Source organism: Mycteria americana, chromosome 19 (assembly GCF_035582795.1).
Source record: "Mycteria americana isolate JAX WOST 10 ecotype Jacksonville Zoo and Gardens chromosome 19, USCA_MyAme_1.0, whole genome shotgun sequence".
NCBI lineage: Eukaryota > Metazoa > Chordata > Aves > Ciconiiformes > Ciconiidae > Mycteria > Mycteria americana.
In genome coordinates, this window is record NC_134383.1 from 2686026 (window position 1) to 2695789 (window position 9764).

At 40.9% G+C, this 9764-nt stretch overlaps 1 protein-coding gene across 1 annotated transcript; it reads right to left on the reverse strand.

The window, feature by feature from the left end:
• Window positions 1-1238: 1238 nt before the first annotated feature.
• Window positions 1239-8920, reverse strand: HOATZ (HOATZ cilia and flagella associated protein). The gene is made up of 5 exons (XM_075521193.1): window positions 8687-8920; window positions 7607-7744; window positions 3712-3746; window positions 3089-3113; window positions 1239-1295 (listed from the first exon to the last, which is right to left on the reverse strand). The coding sequence occupies exons 1-5, from the start codon at window positions 8918-8920 to the stop codon at window positions 1239-1241; spliced, it is 489 nt and encodes a 162-aa protein (XP_075377308.1).
• Window positions 8921-9764: the final 844 nt, after the last annotated feature.

Genomic DNA, 9764 nt, shown 5'->3' on the forward strand with positions numbered 1-9764 from the left:
GCAAAGACAGTGTAAAGGGGAAGCAAGTTCAACACTGCATGTAGCCAAAATATGCTGTTGTACTTCTGGTGAGGCAGTTTTCCAATTCTTCTCAGTCCCAGACTAACAGTAACAGTGGATGACCTTAAACTTGTGTTTCTGCTTGCATAGTCCCTACCTGACAGCTACCAGGATCCTGTTTATTTTAATAGATACTTATTGACACTTGAAAATAACAGCATTTGCATCATTCAGGAGGTCACAGCCAAACACCTGAAAGGAAACTGTCTGACATAGCATAACCGGATTGTCAGCACTCTCAGGTCTAATGTTTGTTACAAATTAAGGAACCCTTCACTGCCTGGTTTAGTAACTGTTGCACCTATGTCACAGGCCTAAACTTAAGGGAAGTCTACTTCAGGTCATTTCATCCCACATATTTCCAAAGTCTTCAGGTATTCCTAAAGGCTTAGTTTACCAGCTATATCTTACAGACATGTGTGTGATGACATAGACAATTTCAATAGGGCTCCACAAGAATGCTGCAGTGCATCCAGGCAGAGCAATTTTCAGGATCAAACCCTTGCTCTGGATTTGTATGTCAGTATTTGTAAGGCTGACTTTCCAAAGAATTTGAATGAGTCATCTCATGTAACATGACATGATGACATAATATGCTATTTTGGTGATCTATTTTTTGATCTGTAGCAGGGCAATAAACATGGAAACTTCTTAAAATTTGGAAAAATATAACCAAAGAAAGCATCCATACAGTGTGATACAACTGACAAGGTCACACTGGTGCTTCTTCCCTTATTCAGCCAAGACATGCATTGGAAAGGAACAGGCTTTCTGATATTTTCTTGCCTTTTCAGAAATATGGAAACACTTTGACAACTGGTCTTTTTCCAGACTTTCTGAATTCCAACCAGAATAGCAAAATTAAAGTCTTCATAACTTTTAAAAAATGTCTAAGCTTCCACTTCCTTCCCTTAACCACTATTTAGAAATAAATGGAACATATACATAAAGTAAAGGAGTAAACTACAGAACAATAGCAGCAGACTTGCAGCCTTTTATTGTCTAAATTGTATAATAATAGATATTAATATAGGATAAAACTGAGTAAAAAAAAAAAAAAAAAAAAATAATAATAATAATAAAATAAAACCAGAACATCTTTCCCCCCAAAATATGGCCTGACTATTTAGATAGAGGAAAAAAAAAAACCAAAACCAAACTTATTTTAAGCATTTTCTTTACCTTTCTTGATCAGTTTTGATCTTTGGTTTATGTAGATGAGAAATCAGCTCTTTCTAAAAAGAGACAAAGACTTATAAATTATCACTAGTTCCTTCTAAACTTACTGTTTATCCTGGAAGATAGCTTTATATGAACACTGAAACAAAAGACCACACTAGCAATTGTAAAGGGTTTGGGTTTTTTAATGTGCTAATACGGTACCTGAGTAGTCCAGACTATAAAACTCATATGAGTTATTGTGTCAGAAGGAAAGAGACTCATGTTTTGTTTCAGGCCTAGCTTTAATGCATAGAATTTGGACAAAGCAGATATACTTGGTCAAGCATTTTAATAAACTTTGAGAAGAGGAAGTACTTAATATGAACCAACTCAAAAGCTTAAATAAGGAGGAAGAAAAAAGGAGGCTTTTATGTCTAAAATGAATACATCATTTCTAAAAGTATCCTTTGAAATCTTGTTTTCCAAGTTACTTCTCAAATGACTACACTTATCAGCTTTAAAATTTCAGTTCTACTCTCCAGTATTGAGTAATGAAATTGTATTAATTAGGATATGTAGTTCTTCAGAAGGACAGATGTCTAACCTTATATGGGGTAAAAACTCATCTATCTCTGCTTTGTATCTTGTGAATTACAACTGAAGGAAAGAAGTGCCTTAATATAATACAGACCTCTTGTTCTTGGATTTTCTTCTCATGATAAACATCCGGCCAGGCTAAGCAAAACCATTATAAATCAGTAAATCTAGAGTTCACTGCTGATAATAATAAAAATCCCTAAATGGAGTTCTTCATTTTATTGCTCAAATTTAGTTTATGAGAGCTTTTTAGGAAGCAGAGCATGTGAAACCTACAGCCAGTTTAATAACTTTCTTATAAACTGAGTTTTAGTGTGTCAGTGGAAAAAAACCTACAGCGATGAAAAAAATCAAAGCAACTAATAATGGACAGGCTGTAAAGATTCCTTTGGCATATTAAACTGAGAAATTTAGACATTTAAACATAGTTGTATTAAAATTGGTTTCATTTAAATAACTGAGGTCTTTTCATTATGTTTCTCTATACAGAATACAGGGACTTCAGCAAAGTGCTGCCACAGTCCTCATTGCCATTCTGATAGTCACTCCTGCTGCATTTCCCTTCTCAGTCCCAAGTTCTTCTAGATTTCAAGATTCCGCACTTTCTCATATTTGCCCTGTTCCCTATCTGCCTCCACCAGTGAGGTCAGCTTTGGTTCCTGTCTGCTCCTCCCACAAGCATCTCCAGATTTTCTGTGAAAATTTTGATGTACTAAGTCATCCTTTTCAGATAGTTTGCAAGAAGACATGCAATTCATTCTCCATGACTCTTCTATTCTGTTGTCTTGGAGAAAGTAATCAAGGCCAGCGTGTTGTAGCTGACTAAATTATAGATATACCCATACAAAAATAAAATGTAGCATCAAGAAACAGCCAGTTATACCTTCAAACACTTTAACGTGTTTATAATATCACTGTCTTACTCCTTGCTGTTTTCAGACTGGAAATTGTCCAACAACCATATTTAGCTCGCTTAAACTTCATTTAGCTTCTATGCCTATTGCTTCCTACTGTCTGGCCTGAGACTTTCAGAATCACACAGCCTACAGGATCCTCTTTGCTTAGGGAATTTGTTGAATAAAGCCAACTTTTCTACTTGCTTACTCAGTTCAAACTGAGGTGCTTTTGCTATGCAAGACTGATACCATGGTATAGTTTGCAACACCCCATGAATCCTCATACACTGGACTATGGTCCTTTGAATGCTGTCTGTATTGTCAGCATGCACAAACCTTGAGATGCATCCATAATAAAAAGGAACCAGACTTACTGCAATCCTTTCTTCTCTCTGTTTCCTCAGGTGTCCTGGTTTCGGCTGGGATAGAGTTAATTTTCTTCCTAGTAGCTGGTATAGTGCTGTGCTTTGGATTTTAGTATGAGAATAATATTGATAACACGCTGATGTTTTGGCTGTCGCTAAGCGGTGTTTACACTAGTCAAGGACTTTTTTCAGCTCCCCATTCTCTGCCAGGTGCCCAAGAAATGGGAGGGGGCACAGCCAGGGTAGTTGATCCAAACTGACCAAAGGGCTATTCCATACCATATGATGTCATGCCCAGTATATAAACTGGGGGAGTTGGCCGGGGGGTAGTGATCGCTGCTCAGGGACTGGCTGGGCGTCAGTCGGCGGGTGGTGAGCAGTTGTATTTTTTTTTTTTTAACCCCCCCCCCCCCCCCCCCGGGTTTTGTTCCTCTCTCTCTCTTGTTGTTTTCCTTCTCATTACAATTCATTATTATTATTACTATTATTTTGTTCCAATTATTAAACTGTTCTTATCTCAACCCACGAGTTTTCTTACTTTTGCTCTTCCGATTCTCTCCCCCATCCCACTGCGGGGGGAGTGAGCAAGCAGCTGCGTGGTGCTTAGGTGCCAGCTGGGGCTAAACCACAACATCAGGAAAGCTAGTATTTCTTCTCTTCTCCTGGCCTGAAAAGAAATATATTTACCACAATAAGCTCAGAAAAATGAATTAAAAGCATGTAATACTTAACTTGATTGTAAACTTTAAATTCCTCATTGAAGCTGAGAACTAGAGTGAACGTACAGCAGAAACAGGCATAACACGTTACTAGATGAAGTACTTCAATTTCTCTTTCTTCCTGAGATCCTGAAAACACACCACTTGGGAGAGCAACCTTCTCTTCTTAGATTTACATGAGGTTTGAAATAATCATTCTTTCCTCAGATCAGGAGGAGTCACTCCAAATGTCAAGATGAATATACATACTGAAGTTAGCAAATACTATTTTGTAGCATCTTGAGATTATAAAATTGGGGTAATTCAGGATTCACATATGCATAATGACTCATTACAAAAACCTTTTCATCTGAGAGGTGCAACCAGAAATAACTTTTGTCTTTGGTATGCATCTTTGGATTAAGCCAGTCTCTGCTACTCTGTAGAAGTGATTTAAAACTGTGATAATTTCAAAGGTGATAGAATTTAGTCCAGTTTTGAACTATGGAGCATTTAATGACTCTTTTCAATCAATGGTCCAAGTTCTTCTCTCTGCAACAAGAGAAGTACACATCCTAGAAATTTTTAAAGGTCCTGTCTTTATACAGTTAGAAGAAAAAATAATTTGCTAGGGAGAATAAATTCCTACTGAGAATTTTTTAGTATTCTGATTTCCAGACATCTGAGTACATCTGTATATTTTTGTCTCTGGAAATGAATACCTTTCAGCTACAGTGAGACATCACTGTTTAAGCTGAGTAAAAGCATATTAAATTGTTTTCATAAATTTCTAGAAATTTATTACAGAACAGACATTCCAGGAAGTATTTTGGGAAAATCCTCAATCAATGCCAGAAAGGAGCACATCTCAGCATATGAGTAATAAAAAAAAAGAAAAGAAAAAGAGTTTTTTATTTGTTCTTTTCCATCCAGAAGTGGTTAAGAAAGATGATGTAAATTTGATGGGGAAAACCCTGGTTTTTAGTGCAGAAGATTCTTTTGGCTGATGACAATTTCTTCCATGCAATTTATTTTAGAAATTAAGCAATCTTCATCATTTAAAGTGGTTTCTTCAAGAACCCTTTCCAAGTTTTAATCAGCTTTAAGCCTCATAAAAAAAATTGCCAACTTTTCTTTTTCTGCAACAGATTAATGTAAAAAACAACATAAAAGACAAAGCCCATGCTCTAGATGTTTGGGAGTCCTGATACTGAAAAGTAACACCCACCCAATATTCTAGAATTCAAATTCTTATCCTTTACTGTTATTGCCCTTTCACAAAAGGGAAGTAAAATACCTGAGCTGATAAAAAGAAAAGCAAAACTGAGCCACATCTTAGATCACAATAGCAACCTGTATTTTTATTCACTAGTATGGGGAGCTAATGTAAACACAATACCCAAGTAAGGCAAGAAGCGCATGCCCGGGAGTGGGAACCAGGTTCAACCAAGAGACCAGATCATCAGGCAAGTTTGTGGTGATGAGGTAGTACAAGTTCAAGTCAGGAAGGCAGTCCACAGGTCAGGCTCAGTGATGGTACCTTAGAACTTACTAACTAAAGATAGCCAAATAAGACCAAGATCAAAATAAAAAGTCGTCAGGTTCAAAAAATGTCTATCAGTATTAAGACCTATTCAGACAAGCTAAGCATTCCTATTTTAGATGCATAAACAGATTACTCAGATTTGCAGTGTTTATAATTTTGAAGTTTCTTTGTTAATCATAAACCATCCTGTAAAGCCTGTGGGAATTAATGAATTACAGAATAGTCCAGTGAAATAAACATCCAAAAGACAACAGCTTTTTTGCCATGTGCCTCACTACTACTTCATATGAAATTAGATAACTAAAAGAAGCATTTCTAATAAATTAATTCACTGTCAGTTTGTGAAATAACAGTGTTAATGCAGCTAAGCTTTCTTTCTAAAAAATCCTGTCCCTGTACCACTGTGGAGACAACATACACTTCCCACTTCCCACTTCCCAGTTCTACTCAACAGAGCTTCCAGGTTTTGCTCTCCCAGGGGACATGCTGCAGGAACAGAATGTCTGAATCAAGTCTGAAATGTGGATTTGAACAGTAAATGACACCTATGACTGATAATAATGTGAACATTATTCTTATTTCATTCAGTACATTAATTTTAGTTTTCTTAGACTTATGTGAGGCTTATAGCATGTCCTGTAGTTGTATAAAGTAATTTACTCATTGAAATTAATCAGTCATCTTTATGGCTGCCAGATGTCCAAAGCTGCAAAACCTTGCTATCATCTATTGTTACTGAATTTTTAAAAAGTGAACAGAAGATTCAGGGAACTGTTGCTAGCTTCAGCCAGAATTCAGAAAGAAGGCTAATTGGTGATAATGGATGAGATGCATTTTGTACTTATTAATTGGAAAAGGAGGATTGCTGACTTGCAGAAAAGACTTGCAGACCTCAGTACCTTTCTGCACCTCTTGCAGACTGCTCTCATCTGGCCTGCTTCCCAAATATAGGCTAGAGGCTTTTCAGTAAAAATGTGGAATGTTTTACTAAAATGAGGGAAAAAAAAGTATAATTACAGAGTCAGGCTGAAAATGTTACTACAATATTTAATACTAGTTGTCTTAGTTTCCATTACTTGTGTGAATTGTATTCGTGGTATATATGTGGAACACTAATTCACCAGTTAGATTAATAGTGGCTTCAGCAGAAGTTTATATCAGTGTCTCAACAGCAAGCACAACTGTTGTCTGCATCTTCTTTTTCTTGGCCAAGTAGTAGGAGAAACCCAAGCTCTATATACTTGATCCAATCCCACTGTTTTGCAGGAGAGGAACCTCAGTGATCTGGATACCAGGTCACTTTGCTTCTTTTCATGGCCAATTTAATGCTTGAGTCACTGCATAAACATTAGTATATATACCTCATAGCATGCTAAATTTTATTGATCCTATCCACCAATTACAGGCTACAGGAACTGTTAACTAAAATGCTGAGAGGGCAGCTGCATGCCAGATTGATGTTCACTTCTGTAAAACTCCACTAAGTCAGAAGGCTCTGTGCAGTCCAGAAGGATCCAACCTGAAAGGTGCTACAATATCCCAGTTACGCCTTCTGTTGGAAAGACAGCATCATCTGTAAACTCAGTTTTGGTGTTTGCTAAAATCTACAGTTTGTTCTGCTGCTAAGTAGTTTCTACAAAATTTGAAATGACTTGGTCTAGCAGTTCTTGAATTATACCTCTCTAAAAATATCACCTAAACCTGTCCCTAAGTGACAGGCTAAGGCAGAAGCATTTCTATGGAAGCTAACTTAATAACCGCCCACTACCAAATTTCCCACATCTCTCACTCGATGAACTCTTGGCACTAGCTGCTGCTGGGCACAGGCTAATGGAGAAGATCTATTAATAGCTAAGACAACTGAGAAATAAACTTATGCTTTGAGCTGTGCTTCAATGTCTTTATGCCAGCATTTTGTGTGTGAAAGTGCATGCAGCACTGGTGGTTTTTTTCCCCCTCAAATTATTCACTTTTGAGTCTGGGCACTCTCAGTTGGCTACTTTTAGATACTAAATCAGAACAAACATTATGTGCTTACTATGAAGAAACTAAGTACACAGTCTGCTACTTTCAGCCCTGCCCCAAGCCAGCATGATCCAATTGGGAATAAGTTTAAGCTAACCATCCAGAAATGGACTGCATCATGCAACCACACAGTGGGCCAGGTCCAGGCGATTTTCATTACTGTTCATCATGTCATTTCCAAAGTTCCAGTATTCCACCAAATGACACATGGTGAACGGAAACATTTATGAAAGAAGAGTTGGGATCAGTGGTTCTTACCTGCTGAAGAGATTTTTCTTTTACTTTAGTTTTCTCCATGCTTTGAGCTTCTGAGAGTCTCTCTTTCTCACTGTTTTTCTCACTTTCTAAATAAGACAAATGAGAGGCAAATGAGCAAGTGCTCCTACTACCACCGTCCTTCACAGAGGGCAAATGAACCGTAGTGTACTTTGGGGCCATTCAGAAAGTTAGTGATCCCAGTGTCTGCATCCCAAGACAGTAGGTATCATCTGAAATATCTCAGTCATGCACACTAGGGGCTGTGGCTCTTCTGTCATCCAGAGCTTATTGGCATGAGTCATTACTCATTCCTGAGAGTTAATTCCTTCCAGAAACCTAGGCAACAAAAGTTTAGCAAGCTGGGGGCACGCAGTACTTCATACTTACTTCTAGAAAGTTGCAGGCCCTGGAGAGCAGTACTTCTCTCTGGAAAGTAAAATCACATTAAGAGCGCCTGGGAAGATGGGGGGTGGTGGTGCAGTGGGGGCATGAGGCTCTGGAGAGGTGGGGGGGGTCTGGAGAGGGTGTAGGGCTCAGGCAAAAGGTATGGGACCCCCAGGAGAGCACAGGGCCTCGGGAGGATGTGTGAGGTCCCAGGGAAGGTGTGGGAACCCCAGGAGAGGTGTGAGGCTCTGGAGAGGGGCCCCAGGAGGAGCATGAGGCCCCAGGTAAGGTGCAGGACCCTGCAGAGAGGTGTGCAGCCCCAGAGGCAATGTAGGGCTGCAGGCAGGGTCTCCTCACGGGGCAGGGTCCCCTCATGGGAGAGGGCCCCCTCACAGGGCAGGGTCTCACCATAGGGCAGAGTCCCCTCACAGCACGGGGTCCCCTCATGGGAGAGGACCCCCTCACAGGGCAGGGTCTCACCATAGGGCAGAGTCCCCTCACAGCACGGGGTCCCCTCATGGGAGAGGGCCCCCTCACAGGGCAGGGTCTCACCATAGGGCAGAGTTCCCTCACAGCACGGGGTCCCCTCATGGGAGAGGGCCCCCTCACAGGGCAGGGTCTCACCATAGGGCAGAGTTCCCTCACAGCACGGGGTCCCCTCATGGGAGAGGGCCCCCTCACAGGGCAGGGCCTCACCATAGGGCAGGGTCCCTTCCTGCGCAGGGTGCCCTCACATCGCAGGGTGGTAGGACCTAGGCAGGGCTCGAGCAGCGGTGGGAGCACAGCTGAGGTCCAGAAGATGTGGGCGAAGCCCACATTGGCTGAGCTTGAGCCAGCAAAGACAAGGGGCCCATTAGGCTCTATTGGGTGCTGTCCTGGCTCTGTCCCCGTGGCACCGCATGGGGCTGAGTCCTGGTGTCCCCCCTCCATGAGGTGGGCCTGCCTAGCTCAGCCTGTCTGCTCCTGCCCTGTAGCCACAAGGAAGTGAGAGGATGGCAGGACCCTGGTGCTGCTTGTACCTCTGACGTCCCTGTCACCGCCACCTGCTGCGGTAGGTACCCATGACGTCTCTGCTGGGGCCCTTCCCTTTTCCCCACCATCACTGGCATCTGGGTGCCAGGAGGGGGTCTGTAGTGAAGGTGTGAAGCCATCTCAGAGGGGACACAGCAGCACAGACATGCCTGGGGAGCCTGGACCCAGATGTACGGTAAGGGACACACTGCCTGTCACAGTAAACATGGAAGACCAGAAGGCTGACCACACTGTACCTCTCATTTCAAGCATCTTCAGGCCATTTTCACTCAAGTCTAGCCTTGGGCCTCTCTATGAACAGGAAATAGCTGCCACCACAGGCCTCAATTTTATTTATTCAACAAGAGTAAATGGAGGTAAATGTGAAAACAGTGGCCTTAGACAAGTATAAAGCTGAGACAAGCACAATCAGAATGGGAACTGATGTCTGCAAATTTTGGAAAGAAAAAAACCTTTCTATTTGTTCTCATGTTTTTTAGTGTCCTGTATGCAAAACAGTTGTAAATGAAGTATATCACACAGTACGGTGCGGTTAAATTGGCTTGACAAATGCACTGATGTCTCTTGCATGTGTGACAGGCAATCCAAATCACTTGTTTTATTTCACTGTCTTGCCTGTCTATTAGATGCTTCTGCAAAGAGGTTAGTCTTTCTGCCTTCTGTTGTCAAAATTCCCGTGTGTCTGATTTCCATTGAGATATCTTCCAAACCTTTTTACCTGGCTGTGTGGCTAGTGATTGTT

What these genes read in the sequence shown, in the direction of transcription:
- HOATZ (XM_075521193.1), bottom strand. Translation starts at nt 8,920, where the DNA reads ATGGAGGGGGGACACCAGGACTCAGCCCCATGCGGTGCCACGGGGACA. An exon ending in GAAATACTAGCTTTCCTGAT is followed by an intron (nt 3,114 to 3,711) that starts GTTGTGGTTTAG and finishes AGGACACCTGAG; the next exon opens with GAAACAGAGAGAAGAAAGGA. An exon ending in AGAGAGAAGAAAGGATTGCA is followed by an intron (nt 1,296 to 3,088) that starts GTAAGTCTGGTT and finishes GTCTCTTTTTAG; the next exon opens with AAAGAGCTGATTTCTCATCT.